The 16,707-nt window shown below is 41.0% G+C and overlaps 1 protein-coding gene and 1 long non-coding RNA gene across 5 annotated transcripts in view; one reads left to right on the top strand and one right to left on the bottom strand.

Annotated features, from left to right (window-relative positions):
- SLC35B3 (solute carrier family 35 member B3) overlaps positions 1-16,333 on the bottom strand; it is a 30,838-nt gene extending 14,505 nt beyond the window's left edge. For 2 of the 3 annotated variants that reach the window (XR_011139074.1, XM_068931893.1), the window contains exons 1-5: positions 15,784-16,019; positions 9,110-9,389; positions 7,570-7,691; positions 4,991-5,145; positions 3,207-3,314 (exon numbers count right to left, since the gene is read on the bottom strand). Coding sequence is in view for 2 of the 3 variants with exons in the window: in XM_068931893.1 (XP_068787994.1) it covers positions 3,207-3,314; positions 4,991-5,145; positions 7,570-7,691; positions 9,110-9,310 (586 nt within the window). In the remaining variant the exon portion in view is untranslated. Of the gene's footprint in view, positions 1-3,206; positions 3,315-4,990; positions 5,146-7,569; positions 7,692-9,109; positions 9,390-15,783 lie in introns of all 3 variants that reach the window. The other variant, XM_068931892.1, reaches the window with a different exon arrangement.
- LOC138065981 (uncharacterized) lies at positions 777-11,281 on the top strand. 2 transcript variants are annotated; one of them, XR_011139077.1, is made up of 3 exons: positions 777-831; positions 920-1,068; positions 9,565-11,281. It is a non-coding gene; the product is annotated as an uncharacterized lncRNA (long non-coding RNA). The 2 variants fall into 2 exon arrangements; XR_011139075.1 differs by lacking the exon at positions 777-831 and having other exon boundaries at positions 865-1,068.
- Positions 16,334-16,707: the final 374 nt, after the last annotated feature.

The raw sequence follows: 16,707 nt of genomic DNA, 5'->3' as shown, positions 1-16,707 counted from the left end.
AAAATCTTTAATTCCTTTTTAAAAAGTACTGTTCAGGTACAAAACCCATGCTTTTATGTTGTCATACCTGGTAATAACAAAGTCACTACATAGTGAGCAACGTATAGTGAGCTTTCCAATAACAAAAATTAGTAACTACCCGTGCCAGCCACAATTCATTTCCCAACCTCTAAACTTTAATTCTTTCATGACTGTAGCAACCGCTGCATTTAACATTGCAAGAGCTAGAAATTAATGATGCACACAGGTGAAATCCCAGTTTTAATAAAGTAGACAACATCACATTAACTTGCTGCACAAGATATCAGTAGTTAAAACCACGTCTGCTGTCTATTCTAATCTTAGTTCCTTAAAAAATCAGGAGTGTCAGAGAAGAATGATGAGCAGAAGACAAGAAATAAATAGCACAGTATTTTCTTAATATTATGTTCTTAAGACCAGTGGTCTCAAACAGGCATTCTGATGGACCAAATGGCCAATAAAATCCTATCAGACAGAGAAAAAACAAACATACAAACACACACACACTTCTAAGATTTCCAGAAATGAAAGGTTTAACATGTTTAAGACAAGTGAAGTTTAAGGTAGCATCTCACTGGTAAACTTCTAAATAAAGGTGAATTTCTAAATGAGCTTTTTTCGTTGGGAACCATTTCCTCTCCCAGGCTGCAGCTGAAGCAACACAAAAAGATTATGTGGACAACTCTGTTATTCAAAGTTACCAGGCACTGAGGAGTTAATGGAAACGACATGACAGCCTGAATACTATTGGTTATGCTAGGGACCATAGTATAGAGATATCAAACACATGAAATCAGCTCTGGTCCAAAGGTATGTTAACTCTTAACTCAGCGACAGCCTTGCAGCAGATGACTTATATAAAGCGACTGAGTATCTTTCCATTTGCATTCTTGATCAGGCTGTTTCCAGTGAGACTTAAAGGCCCAGGCACATCACAGGACAAACGCATGGCTTCAGCGCTGGATTGAGATTAAAGAGTTATTTGGAACCTGAAGTGCAAGTGAGCATGGAAGAAAGATATGGAGGGACAAGACATACTACTATTATGTAAGTATATACTCGGGGGTACAAGAGAGAGTTGTTCCACTCTTATTGTGACAGTGCTGCATTTGCCAAGAAGAGGCAAAACCACGAATAAGAGCAGCAACATTATGCAATATGTAAAGCATGAGTAAAAATTATTGGAAGAACTGGTCCTAAATTAGTCCTGAAAGGGATAAGACCTGGATGATTTGCACTAACAGACCTGCTTAAGACACTACATTACATTGTATTTTACACTATTAATGTAACGTTTGAAGTCACTAAAATGCTAACACTGGTATATATTTACAAGCTCCTGGACACTTGCATAACTTACTCAACAACATATTCTCACACTTGCAGTTCCCACCGGGCAGATGTGTTATTGAAGACTACTGAGTAGTTTGGAGCTTATTTGCCTATTAAGATCTCTTTAATAATTTACATTTTTGAAGCTCGCTGTACATGGGATTAGAACACACTCGCTAACTAACCAACAAATATTATCTTAACAACAGTGAAGCTAAGGACTAGGATTCTAAGATACAATGTTTTGCACTTTTTTTTTTTTTTAACTGTTTCCTCACTGAAAATAGTTAATTTCTATTTATACCTGTAATACCAGAACAGTGGAAATTTCTGTTGCACCAATGTTGCAACATGGCTTCCTTCTGAACACTCCTCCTCTGGTCTGCTTCTCTTGTGAAAGTCCTACATCTAGTGCTCATGGCTATTTAGACAATCTACACCTAGCTCCCCAATTTGATAATACTCGGTGATGTTTTTGAGCTCTTATCACCCTCGCAACCTTGAGAATATACCTCTCCCATGGTTACAAACATGAGACTGCCTTTCAGGACTATAAAATGAACAGACTTTTAAAAAACAAACTCATTCACTTCAAACCCACAACTTGTAATGTTCTTTATGGAACAATATGGGCAAAACTGTTCATCCAGCTAATACTTTATAGCTATTCGTTCTGTTTTCAGCATTTGTATTAAAAAGTATTTGTTCTGTTCAACTTCAGAGCATAGTTTTGCTTTCTTAGAGCTGTGGCATGAAAACAGATTTTCCCTTGACAACATGCATGTTAACACAATTTTGATGAAATCAGGCTAGAACCATACTAGTTTGCATTTCAACAGTTCCACATAAATTTGTACAAACCATAGGAGGAACTCTGAAATTATTTAGTGGCCAGTAAGTAGGTAGTAACATAAAGCAACTTAAGTTTTTAAAAACTATTATTTTGAAGTTTAACGCTTATTTTGCTGTTTATGTTTTTAAAAGCGTTAATATTCTTAAATATGTTATTAGCTCTCAACATTAAAAGGCATGAGAGTTAAATTATGAGCAAGGCAAAAAAATACACGTTTAAATAACATCACATGCCCTTCCCATTAGATCATTATTTATCACTAAAAGAAATAACATTTTGTGAGGACAAAAAAAATCTTTTTAACAGAAGATTTAATCATTATTTTTAGGAAAAAAACTTCTAAATTGATGCCTCCACTATTAAGAAATAAAAGTTTCACACTGAATGTCTGCCATAACTATTATTATACCTCACCCAAAATTTTAAAGGAAGAAAACACTGAAAGAAGACTATTCAAAAGTCTTCTAAGGTTCGGTATTAATCCAAACACTGGCCAAGTATATAATATATATTTTTTATGAATAACTAATTCTTTCATGGCATTTGAGATAGAAATTCCATTAAGTTTCTAAATATAACAAGTTATTTTATTACCTAGAGTGAGATCTACAGCAAATACAAAATAAATGATTCTGATACGGAAAGAGACTGAAAGGTTTAACTAGAAAAACATAAAACCTCACCTTTTGAAGTATTCAAAATGGTCAAATGGAATTTCATCAAATTTATTTTAGTATCTCTATTCAGAAGTAATTATTCCTGAGAACAAGCATGGGATATTACAACATAAAAGGTGGTATTTTCAGAAAGTTAAGAACCTAAAAACTAAGGCTTAAGGAAAAAAAAAGCCTGTTCTGCCACAGATGTAGTGCAATGACAATGAAATCTGCATTTTCAGTATGATACCTGAAGACACTACACTAAGAACACTTAGACCCTTTATGGAATGCTTACTGTAGACTACATAAGCATTTTATGAAACTATAATATATATCTTTACCTGTCAAGTTGAAGTTTGGTGCAACTGTGCTGTCAGCTAAAGTAAACCATATTAATCCAAGACTCATACACAGGGCAGCAGAGACATCTGCAACATTATAACGTTTTCCTACAAAAGGAAACCAACAACATCAATAAGACTGTAATACTCTTAGTATTTTGTGTTTATCCTGTCAGCAGGATAGGAGTCAAGAGCAAAAAAACTGTTCCAACGTCATTCTTCTATTAAAGCACATTGTCTAATGTCCTGGCCTTTCATGACCAGAATCAGCTTCTTCTATAGCAGCAGTTCCTAACAGAAAAGGTCTTTGCAGGTCTTATCTGATTTTTGTTCCCACTTTTAATTTTACTCCCAATTAAAAAATACATCCGCCCCCACAAATCACCATCTCAGCGACTTCAGGACAGCTTGGATGCTTTCTTAAGACAAATTTCTCATGCAAGACATTTCAGCTGCATTATTTATTAGAGAGAAGTCATTTTCAAGCATTTAGTTGGCCATTTGGGAACCAGTACTTCTGGAACCATGCATTATTTTTCAGTCTGGGGCAAATAGGATGTAAAGCAGGGAGGAGTAAGAAAGAGAGAAGGAAAACAGAAAGGCAGGAGCTGGGATGTCTTGTTCTAAATAACCTATTATTTTCCCCACAAGTCACAGCTTCCATATAAAATTCCAAGGATATTTTTCTGGAAAGCAAATTTTAACTGAAAAACATTCACAGCTTCTGAGAATATGCTATATATATATGTAACTCTGTGTGTGTGTATGTTGGTATGTGTGTGTGCGCGCGTGTGTATGTGTGTGTATGCATATACATACCCACACACTACAAGGTTTTAGGAAGTTTTCAGAGATTGATATTCCCTTAATTCAAATGATACACAATGATTCTTAACAGATGGTAAATAGTGCGTGTGTGTGTGTGCATGCGTGCGTGTGTGTGAGCCTGTGCATGCACATGTACATGCATGTAAAGTTTAAGCTTCACAAGCCTGGACAGAATTTTTTCCTTAGATGCATTTACTGCCCCAGACACAGTCCTCCAGAAGTTCAGCTTTCTATTGTGAGTAGAAGGCCGGAACTACAACAACAGAAATGCACCATTTTAGATTCTGCTCCACAACACTTTCATATGAAGAGTTAATTATTGTTAATGAATAGTTAATGAATCCTTATATCTACCACAGAAACAAAAACTTTCACACTATACTTAAAGCTTACCAACAGAAGTCCTGAAGTATGTTTATTCACATAATTAGTGTTTTCTGTTGTTTTCCATATCCCTTTTTATGTTCTTGGAATATGAACACGTGTATTTCTTATTAAACATTTGCCAAAAAAAACAAAAACAAAAAACCATGTGGGGGAAAGCAGCAGTTAAACAAGCTTTTTAAACAACATGTGTAGAGGATTTCTTCACAAATCATGCCTAGATTTTTTTCATTTCTAAGTTTTTCATAAAAAATGGTTCATTTGTGAAATGACTGTGTTTAAAAAAATAAAGTGACGTAAAAATTAAGAAAGTCTGCTTATAAAGGAAGTTTCGTGATTGACCTATACCACTTCCCTTGCCCCTTCTTTTGTTTATCTAATTTTATCTGAACATTTTTGAGATGTTGTTTCAGAAATTCACATTTTTCCTCAGGGAAAAAATCTGTTCCTCTCTAACCAAGAACTTCAATTACATTTAACAAAATACAGGATTCCGTACATGTTTGTCCCCCTCCCCTACCCCTCCCCCCAAAAAAACCTAATAGCTATCCAATAGCAAAACTAACACTTACCTTGTATAAAAACCCCGCCTATCATAACTGGAATCAGTTTACAGCACTTGAAGATGACTTGAGTAGGGTAATTTAGATATCCTAAAGAGGTATTTGACAAACCCATAGTTCCCACTGTTAAAAAGGCTATTATCATGTAGGTTTTCCCAGGAATTCTACAAAATATAAACATATGAATCTTGTTATTACAGACACTCTGTAAATCTAAAAGAGATTTAGCTTGGATAATCTAGATAAAAGAATAATTTCATAATAGAACTTGACCATATCTCTCACTGAATTTCACCCCACAATAGAAAGTTAAAAATGCATAAAAATGAGTGGTTTCAAATTTAATTCCTTTAATTACCTCTAACAAATAACGTTCAAATACAAGACACTGTAAAAATCTCAAGGCTCATGAAGTATTCAAGGAAGAATTCTTTAATTTCCTTCTAAGGAGTTATGTTATTTACAAAAGAATCAAGAAAAAGGCTTTAAGTTACTTGTCAAAGGAGACACAGAAGGTTTGTATACCTAGATATCCTGAATCTCAGTCCTGTCATGGTCTCGAGGTCAATTTTTTGGTGAACTACACACAAGAACACTGGTGTTTTTAGAGAGGAGGAAGTGGGGAAAAAAAGTAAAGTTATTTTACAGAACTCTATAGAAATAAAAGATAAGTGATTCAAGTATCATGAAGGGATGGGCTCCTTGAACTTTTACAAATGTATTGTTTGCAATCTGATGAAATTATCACCCGATGACAGGTGATCCAGCAGTAATTTTTAACGATGACTGTGTTGCATTTGTGAAGTAACTTTTTACATTATTGTGCATTACTGTGCATATGTTCAGCTGAATTTTATGCATACTCAAAGCCAAACTAAGTAACATAAGGAGATGTGTTGCTGTAAAACTCTGTCTTACCCATAACTCAGTCTGTGATGTAGGCAAACACTGATGCATGCAAGAAAAATAATTGTATAAGAAGATTCAAGAAAGACAGAATGCAGAATCAAAACTAGGAAATAGATTTTTAAAACCTACAAGAGGATGCACAGATTACAGAAAATAAAATATTTTAAGATCTACATTTCCCACATAAGTTACGTGCAGGGCCACATTCCATAAACTTTAGCAACTGTTTTCGTAACCAAAATACAAATACCGGTTATAGAAAGCTTGACAGTTAAAAACTTTGCATTGTCTGATGCCTCTGAAACAGTCAGATACCTCAAAACATGAGCTGTAGGTGTTCAAAATACAAATTATTATTTTCCAAAGTTGCCTCGCTTGGCTGTAAAAGAATTCTATGACCTAAAAACAGCATATAAAACATAAGCCAAGGACGAATACACGTAAGGAAAACTGGGTATGCTCAACTAAGAAATAACACTTTTAACACACTTTTTAAATTCGCATACATCACGGCAGCCTCTGTCCAAGTTGCAAAGAATATACAGTTTGCAGAGGCAGTAGCTGGAGAGGAAACTGTAAGAACGGCCACACTGAGCTGGATCAAACTACCTCGTTTCCATGGTATTTAAGACAGAAAGAATCTCCTTGGTTAACTACGGCAAAAACGCAGAACAGTTTTGTGGCAGGGTGTTTTGAGTGCAATTTGAAATGAAAAACAAAAATTAGAAATAGATTTTGAGGAAAACTTAAACAGCAAACATGCAGCAGACATGCGATGCTCTAAGATACATAGCATGTTAGAGGAAACTGTTGCTGAGGAGGTGCAGAAGTCTGAAGAAAACATATTACGTGAGAGACGGCTTCAAGTACCGAGAAGTGCACTCTGCCTGTTCTAGATATGATAACCCACAGTAGCACATACATGAGTCAGTCTGCATCAGCTAGTTTGGGGATATAAATCGCTCTGTGACTGGGTGAAAATGGCAATACAGACAAAGTCAACAAGACTACTTATGAGTCTGAAATCTAAGCAGGTGCATTATCTGTATCTTCTGCCAGGGTGAACACCAAAGGCTTCAATTTTTTTTTTTGTCTACATATATAGAGTATGTTCTACATACTGCTACGGAGCTGTATTTTAGAAGCTGCAGACTATATGCTGTGAATAATCGTACTCTGTGTAATATCCAAGTACTGAAACAGAGAGAGTCACATCTTGGAAGCTGTTCATTTGTTCATATAAGAACCCTACTTTGAAAGCATCCTGATTCCGAGTTTAACAATCAGTGATAGCATTTATCAGTTCTTAGCTTTAACATACCTATTCTCACAGTGTATCTAAGAGGGCAGCTTACCTTACAGATAAGAAAAAATTAGACAAGAAAAAAAACATCCAATAGGCTAAATGGCTTTTGCCAGATCCTAAAGGATATACATATAAAAGGATTAAGATTCAGGAATTTCTGATTCTAATTCCCTAACCACAGCATGTCAGACATGACAGAAGATGAAGGGCCCCGGAATATAGTTTGAAGATACACCTTGCCGTTTACTAATCATAAGCTCATTTATGAAATATTTTCTAACATTGCCCAGTAAGTTAATTTAACTATGGAACTGCTACCAATGCCTCACAATATTCATATTCAAACAACAGATGTTAAATGTACCATACATACCTTCTCCTTTTGTCCTGAATCAGCTGCAATTCTATTAGTCCAAAAATGGAATAAAATCCAAATTGCACTAAAGTAAGGTACCAACCAAAGGGTTTAAAACCGTCCACTGAAAATATTAGTTCCTATAAAAACAAAAATACACCAAGGTAATGTACATATGCAAAACAATAAATCAAAACAAAATCAACAGATTTATTTTTTCTTCATATACATGCAAATCTATCATTTGCAGCTGTTAATTAACAACTAGAATTCACCTGCCATATATTTTTCAGGACCTGCAAAGTATTATTGAAAGAGACAATTTAGTTTCTGCAAAATTCAATGAGAAAAATTATTGCTGGTGTAAGTCCACTGAAATTAATGAAATGATTCCTCAAGGGAATACATTTGACCCATGAATGGTCATCTCAAATTGTAGATAGTTTCCCGTTTGCTTTTTACTTGCTTTTCTGTTCATTTACTCAGATTGACTTTGTTTTTAGCCAGAATTTATAAATAGCTCACAACAAATTAAATACAAACTTTCTCTAAAAGACAAATATTAAGTGCGTGTTTCTAAGTAAAGAAGATTACCAGCAAATTTGTCTTTTAGAGGAAGTTTGTTACTATCTATAATTTGAGATGACCATTCATGGGTCAAATGTATTCCCTTGAGGAACTGCAATGGAAAAATATAGACAGAGCATAAGGGATTATGTAGATGTGTCAATTACAGGCAGAGATGGCACAGCAGCACCTATAGTAAAAAAAAAAAAAAAAAAAAAACACATACAAAAACTGCCTAAATATTCTCCTTTTTAAGATTCTGCTTTCAGTTACTGACAACTCTGTCAAACACAACTATTCAGAATTTTTTTTTCATTTTAACAAGCTTCTTAGAAGTTTTCGAAAAGAGCACCAGAAAAAATATGATGATTTGACAACTTCTGAGAAGATTCAGCTGAATTTCAAAAAAGGAACAGAAATGCAACTGGACACGATAACAGAAAGAGGTTAACAGAAATAGAAATGCTTACAGAAATGCTTAACTTAAACTGGCACAAAACTTAAGATTTGTCTAAACATTACTCTTCTGCTTAACAAACAACCATAGCACATATTTCAGCCTTGTCAACCATTAAGAGCAGAGAGAATACACTATTACTATTGTAATGGACTTACTGAACTCAAGCTGATCTAAAGGTTTCAACTCCAATAAGGACTTATATGGCAGTCAGAATGGTTCTACAGTTCATTTGTTTTTAGAAGACTATAAAAATCACATACAAAAATATGTATTAAGAACAATATTGAAAGATAAATCATGCACATAAAAACAAAAAGAAAAGTTAAGAAAGTCCAACTGAACCAAACCTCATCGGCATGTAGCAAAATCATACAGTATACACTTACTGCTTTTAACTTCTGAAACCTTGACTTTGCAATTGGTATTCGTTTTAGATGCCTTCACATATTAAATTAGCTACTATATCATGTTATTAAAAAGATGGAGGGGGGATGGGGAAAGTGGCCCAAGACACAGGTTCATAGCATTTACCTGTAAATATCCATAGATTAGATAAAACATAAAAACTCCAGAAACACAAATGAAAAATTGAGTAGGTTTGTTAAATTTGCTCAGATTCATGCCAAGAACTACAACATCATCTACTGATTTGATATGAGGCGACATAGCCTGAGATTTGGAAGGTACGCTGATGGAAATGTATTTTCTTGACGAACTGAATTTCAGATCCATGTTTCCTAGTTTGCTGCATTCGGCGCTACTGTTATCTTCTTTCTGTTCTTCTCTTTTATTTTGTCCTCTATCTGAAAAACTGAAAGAAATGACAAAGTCAGAGAAGATATAACATATAGCCTTCCAACAAGAACAGTAAATAAGTGTGCAGTATATACATAAAAATGTAAACAATCAAGGGTTTTATTGGCTTGATTTCATCCATTTTTTTCTGCTGTCCAAAGTTAAAAGACCTCTCAACGCTTTTTTCACAGAATCACAGCATCACAGAACCGTTGAGGTTGGAAGAGACCTCTGGCGATCATCTAGTCCAACCTCCCTGCTCATGCAGGATCATCTAGAGCACGTTGCCCAGGATCGTTTCCAGATGACTTCTGGATATCTCCAAAGATGACGACTCCATAACCTCTCTGGGCAACCTGAATGACAGGTCCCTCTGAATTGCAGCAGAGCCCTCTGGAACATCAGACACTCCTCCCTTTTTTTTTTTTTTTTTTTTAAATCATCAGTAGATGCTGAGGAGGCACTCTCTCTCTTCATCCAAGTCGTTGATGAATAAGTTAAACTACATCAGACCCAGTATTGACCCCGGGGGGACACCACTAGCTACAGGCCTCCAACTAGACTCCGCACCACTGACCACAACACTCTGAGCTCAGCCATCCAGCCAGTTCTCAATCCACCTCATTGTCCACTCATCTAACCCACACTTCCTGAGTTTACCCACAAGGATGTGATGGGAGACAGTGTCCAAAGCCTTGCTGAAGTCCAGAAAGACAACATCCACTGCTCTGCCCTCATCTACCCAGCCAGTCATTCCACCAGAGAAGGCTATCAGATGGGTCAAGCATGATTTCCCTTTGGTGAATCCATGCTGACTACTCCTGATCACCTTCTTGTCCTCCAGATGCTTAGTGATGACCTCCAGGAGGAGCTGTTCCATCACCTTTCCCGGGACGGAGGGGAGGCTGACAGGCCTGTACTTTCCTGGCTCCTCCTTCTTGCCCTTTTGGAAGACTGGTGTGACACTGGCTTTCTTCCAGTCCTCAGGCACCTCTTCTGATCTCGAGGACCTTTCCAAGATGATAGAGAGTGGCCTAGCGATACCATCTGCCAGCTCCCTCGGCACTCGTGGGTGTATCCCATCAGGGCCCATGCATTTGTGGATGTCAAGTTTGCCTAAATGACCTCTAATCCAATTGTCCTTGACCAAGGGAAAGTCTTCCTTTCTCTAGACTCTCTTTGGTCTCCAGGGTCCACGACTCCTGAGGGCTGATCTTAGCAATAAAGGTTGAGGCAAACAATGCATTATCTCTGCCTCCTCTGTATCCTTCATTACCAGGACCCCTGCCCCTTTCAGTAGTGGGCCTACATTTTCCCTAGCTTTTCTTCTGCTGTAGATGTATTTGAATCACAGAATTGTTTAGGTTGGAAGGGACCTCTGGAGATCATCTGAAGAAGCCCTTCTTGCTGTCCTTCACATCCCTTGCCAGATTTAATTCCAAATGGGTCTTAGCCTTCCTTGTCACATCCCTACATACTCTGACAATGTTCCTATATTCCTCTATTTTCACTTCCCTTCATGTGGAAGGAGTACTCCTGTACTCCACAAAAAAAAACAGCAGTAGAAAAACAGCCTCTGCTTCACAATAGCTCAAACTAGCCTTTTTTGCCAGTTCTAAGAGGAATGACTGCTTGAGACAGAAATGATCCCCATGCTCAAATCATAATGAAAGTATGGCATGCAGGTATGCGGGCACTGCAGTTCTGTCTAGTTTACTTCATTTTCACAGCAAGATATACCAAACTAGCCTATTACATATGAAGATTTGCTAAGAGCTATAGAGCTGAGCCTGTGATTGGTTACAAGTGTTGAACTGAAACAAATTTTTACCTCATTCTCACTGTTGCTAAATATTTCTCATACACCTTTAAGGACATGAAAATGAAAATAAAAAGATTAAGAAGCCAGTTCTAAAGTAAGTCTGGTTACCTCATAATGTATATGGCATGGCAGTTCCTTTAGTATTAACCACATGCAACCATTTCCACATGTAATATAAAACAAAATTGGATGACTGAAGCCCAAGGAATGAGTTTAGCAGCTCACTAGATCGGCAGGCAAAAAATCCTTTTCTCCTTCAGTGGAGAGTGTGATGTTTGAGGCTGTGGTTTTCCTTTTTTCCTCCCCCTCCTCTTTTCTTCTATTCAGCCTCAAGCTACACACTGGTCAGTAAGTTCTCTCATGATTTTTAAGTGTAGGTCAGCAGCTAGTGCAACCATCAATCAGTAATTAAATTTTATTTGTCTCAACTATTTAGTGCTTTTTTTTCCTCCTAACTCAAAAATACTTCTCATCCCACATCTACAAAAATCCCTTTTCTCACAATTTTTAAATGGTAAGTGTGCTAACATATGAAAGGCAGATCATGCCACATTAACCCAGTATCTCCCCTTGAATTTATTTTCCAGGCAAAGGAAATGCAGCAAGTCTAGTATACATGGAATTTGGTGAGGTATTATGCAATATGAAAAATTACAAGTTTAGCTGAAAAATGAAGGATTAGTATAAAACTTGCAATGCCATTAAAATTTCCTTTTCTGATACAACCTATTATCAGGCTGGAATAAGATTCCTATTAAAGTGCAGAAAGAATGGCTTCAGGACTATAATAACAATTTAGGATCTATGATAACAATTTATGTTTAAATTCAGAGCTGCTCACCTGAAGATCAAAGCAGAGGATAGGAAGTTTACCCTTGTGGATTGTTACTTAATCACAAAATGAGGCGGCCATAAAAAAAAAAAAAGGAGGGGGGTGGGGAAAGACTAAAGAAAAGATTAAGCAGTCTCTTTTCAGCAGAGACAGGAAAGATGGGACAGAGTGTACCCTCAGCAAGTGTGCTGATGAGACTAAACTGGGGGGAGTGGCTGACACTCCAGAGGGCTCTGCTGCCATTCAGAGGGACCTGGACAGGCCGGAGAGGTGGGCGGAGAGGAACCTCCTGGAGTTCAACAAAGGCAAGTGCAGGGTCCTGCACCTGGGGAGGAAGAGCCCCCTGCACCAGGACAGGCTGGGGGTTGACCTGCTGGAAAGCAACTCTGCGGAGAAGGACCTGGGAGTCCTGGTGGACAGCAAGTTAACCATGAGCCAGCAGTGTGCCCTTGTGGCCAAGAAGGCCAATGGGATCCTGGGGTGCATGAGGCAGAGTGTTGCCAGCAGGTGGAGAGAGGTGATGCTGCCCCTCTCCTCAGCCCTGGGGAGGCCTCACCTGGAGTCCTGTGTCCAGTTGTGGGCTCCCCAGTACAAGAGAGACATGGCAGTACTGGAGAGAGTCCAGCGGAGGGCTACCAAGATGATTAGAGGGCTGGAGCATCTCTCCTATGAAGAAAGACTGCAAGAGCTGGGCCTGTTCAGCCTGGAGAAGAGAAGACTGAGAGGGGATCTCCTCAATGTGTACAAGTATCTGAAGGGGGGGTGTCAGGAGGATGAGGCCAGACTCTTCTCCGTGGTGCCCAGCAACAGGACAAGAGGCAATGGGCACAAACTGAAACACAGGAAGTTCCATCTGAACAGGAGGAGAAACTTCTTTACTTTAAGGGTGACAGAGCACTGGAACAGGTTGCCCAGAGAGGCTGTGGAGTCTCCTTCCCTGGAGATATTCAAAAGCCGTCTGGACACAATCCTGGGCAATGTGCTCTAGAGGACCCTACTGGAGCAGGGGGGTCGGACTAGATGATCTCCAGAGGTCCCTTCCAACCTCAACTATTCTGTGAAGTACCAGCATCTTCCTACAAGGCACTAGTGAGACTTTATGTGGAATATCATACACTGTTCTGATCACCCTCAAAGAAAGATGAATTCAAAAAATGGCTGCAAAAATGTGTTATTAGGATGACTAGGGGAATAGAGAGCCCATCTTATGAAATGAAACCAGACGACAGCTTAACTTGTGTAGCCTAGAAATAACAGATGAAAAGAAGATGAACCTGCTTCCAATAAAAGCATCACAGAGGTTACCACTAAGGAGGGAAAATAGCTCTGATTTTAAAGATAGTGGCATGAGAACAAATGGGCATGAACTGATCATGCATAAACTTTACTAGAAACTATCTTCTAATTTCTCATCTATCAGTGTTCCGTAACAGCCTAGAAATAAAAGAACAAACAACTCAACTGTTTTAAAATGAGAAGTTTATAGAAGTGATTACATATAGCTGTTAAGATTGGACTTTATGACTGAGCAGCTTCCTTTTAGTCCTGTGTTTACAGGACTTCTCCACTGCAGAAAGCATAGTAAAGGCATCTCTGGGAGACACCCAGTGATCCGTACTTGATCATCAAAAAGAGATCACTAAAACAGTGTATGAATTACTGTTTTCCCCAGAAAAACGATGTGCTAGGTTAGGGGTCTAAATTTCAAGCCCAAGAAGCAAATCACTATGAAGACAGGGCAAGGTTATTTAGAAATATATCCATTGTTAACATCTTAGCGGACCTCGTATTTTCATTAGCACCTGTTCAGGTCTCTCCTGACCAGTGTACACTTTCCCTTGATAGACAGAGCATTTGTTAAGGTCACTCTTTCTCAGCAGGATCAAGAGCTGCCGAAATAATTTGAGGCTCGTTTTTCACTCAAACTGGAACACAGAGAATGAGGTACATCTCACAGAAGGAAAAGTCATGTACTGTCACATTTACTTGTCCCACAATGCGGTGAACTGTACAATGCATACTTTTGTGCCTAAGTTTTCCACTTTAGCCACTACTTCAGATATTACTGAACAGCTGCATCAGCGGGACAGAATATCAAAGCTGCATCAGAAAAAGTAGAGGGAAGAAGAGATAGCAACAAGTGTATTTATTAATTCAATTTTGAATGCTCAACTATTTACATTCAAAATATTTAATCAGCAACATCAGTTTTTATGATCTATCCATTTAATTTCCTGAAGATTACTGAGTTTGCCATTAAAGAAATAGCGCTGATAGTTCTAGTCATGCCCAAGGCCATCCTGAAGATGAGGCCTAATAACTGTTTTTTTCCTGTATTAGCTTCTACATTAAACAAAACATTTTATCATGCTCCAGAAACACTTCAAGGAACATTGCTTAAGAGCTGGATAAACAGTAAACGTATGTACCCTTTTGAAAAACTCTCCACCAAGTAATTTCATTACCAACAGTGATGAAACTCTTCTGATGGCCATTATGACTTCCCAAACTGTTATTTTTCTAAGTATCAAAAATGCTATTCATCCTCCTTCTGCCAAAATGCCCTAGGCAACCGATTCACTTTTTGTACAAACAGGTAGCAAAAAATCCATTTAACAAGAACCTAGTAGCTCTTAAGCCTCCCTGATTTACTTAACATAGCACACTCCTCTCCATTTCTGCTCATTAGTGTGAAAAAATAAACAACACATTCCTTAGATTGAAGACACTTTTTGTTCCTTCCCTTTTCAGAAGAATCCTAGGCAGAACAAGACTTTAACCTAATGTAGTGGCAAAAAACAGTTCAGGGTGATTAACACACTGAAAACAAACAAATGAGGAAATAACTAGAAAAGCAGGAGTTCTTTAACTTCTAAAAAGTTCATGACTTGTAACAACAATCACGGAAGAATATTTTAAGTGATAGACAGAGCTTTTTTTTTTTTCTGTTTCAGAAAAGCACTCTTGTAAGAACAGCCTAGGTGGAAATAGACTGTGAATTTCATCCCCACAACCTCACCCATTTGGCAAAAAAAAAAAAAAAAGCACTTCCATACTTTTTTCAGAGAGATCACTTGCAGAAGCCATCCAAGGCGATGGCAGACCTAAATTCCAACCACAACCCTAGCCAGGACTCATTTCATTTGGAAGCAATTCCACAAGCGTCTGGTAGGCACGACAGCAGCAGGCATCATGACTCCCCGCAGGGATGCCCCGGGCTGCAGGGTCGCAAAGGCATTGTCTGCTCCATACCCGAGCGAATCCTTTGCTCGGGGGTGGGTACCTGGCTCCTGCCCCGGAGGCAGGAGAGGGACAGGGAGCAGAATGACCCCGTGTAGCCTTGCTTCCTGCTCCTTCGGGTGCGCCCGCCCGCCGCCACGGGGCGGGGGAGGCCAGGCCCCCGCCACAGCCCGAGGCCGGCACAGACGTGGCTCTACCCCAGCACCTGCCGCCCGCCCCGGGCGGGGCCGGGACGGGATGCCAGGCCGCCACCCCCGGGGAGAGCGAGGGGGAAGGAAAAGCCTCCCCGCTGGCCGGCCCGCGGGGCCCAGGGCAGCCCGAGACACCTCCCCTGCGTCCGATCAAACCCCGCCCGCGAGACAGAACCAACCAACCTCCCTGCCCGCGCCCACCGCGCTCCTTACCGCCGCGCCCATGGCCCCCCCGGTGCCGGGTGGCGCTCCCCAGGAAGCGACCCCGCCTCCTCCCCCCTCGCCCCGGCGCGCCAGGAGGGGCGGCCCCGGCCCTGCCCCTTACCTGCTGGCAATGGGAGGGGGCGTGCGGACAGGGGCGCGGCGGCGCCAACTGCCACCCGTCCTCCGCCGCCAACTGCCACAGCCCCGCCGCCCTCCTTCCCTCCCTCTCTGTCCCCGCGCGCCGCCGGAAGTGCTGATGGGGCCGGTTGGGGGGTCAGCGCGAGCACCAAGCGCATCGGCCGAACGCCGCTCGCTCGGCGCTCCTCTACTCGCCCTGAGGCCCGTGGCCGTGGCCGTCGCCCCGCCCCCAGGCGGGGCGGGGTCTCCGCAGGGACCGCCCACGCGGGCGGGGGAGGGGCTGCTCCAGCGTGGCGGGCAGGCGCTGGGGGCGGAGCACCCTCTGCCGCTTTCCAGGCGGGGGGGGTGCGTTGCCAGTTGGGGCCCGGCAGCCGGCGGCCCTTTCTCTAGCCCTGCCTGCCCTGGAGGCGAGTCGTGCCCGTGCGGTCGCTCGCTCGCTCGCTCGCTGCGGGCTGCCCCCCTGCAGAAGCTTCACGAGGCGCGAGCTCGCCGGCGTGGGGAAGCCGTCACGGGGCGGCAAGAGCCCCGGCTCCTCCGCTCCCCCTGCGCCGCGGCGGGTAGCGGCCGTTGGGCGGGGGTGGGAGAGGGGCGCCGCGCTCCGGGTGCCGGTGCGAGCCCGGGCGTAGCCGGGCAGCTGTGGGGGGAGGGGTCAACCGCCGCCGCCAACCGCCACCCGCGGGGCCCGCGGGCAGGTGCTCAGGCGCTGGCTGGAGGAGGGAGGGCCGGCTGGCGGGCTTCCCCACGTTGCTTTTGTTTTAATCAAGGGGCTTCAGATTATGGCCCTCTGACGATGAGGGGCACCTCATCGAGCGTGGCCTCGCCTCTGAACGCGGTTTGATTGGACGCTGCCTCGGGTCTGCAGTAAGCTGGACAATCTTAACGCTCAGAAAGCCCCTGGAAAAGATAA

The sequence above is a fragment of the Struthio camelus genome, chromosome 2 (assembly GCF_040807025.1).
Source record: "Struthio camelus isolate bStrCam1 chromosome 2, bStrCam1.hap1, whole genome shotgun sequence".
NCBI lineage: Eukaryota > Metazoa > Chordata > Aves > Struthioniformes > Struthionidae > Struthio > Struthio camelus.
This window is presented reverse-complemented; position numbering and strand designations above follow the sequence as displayed.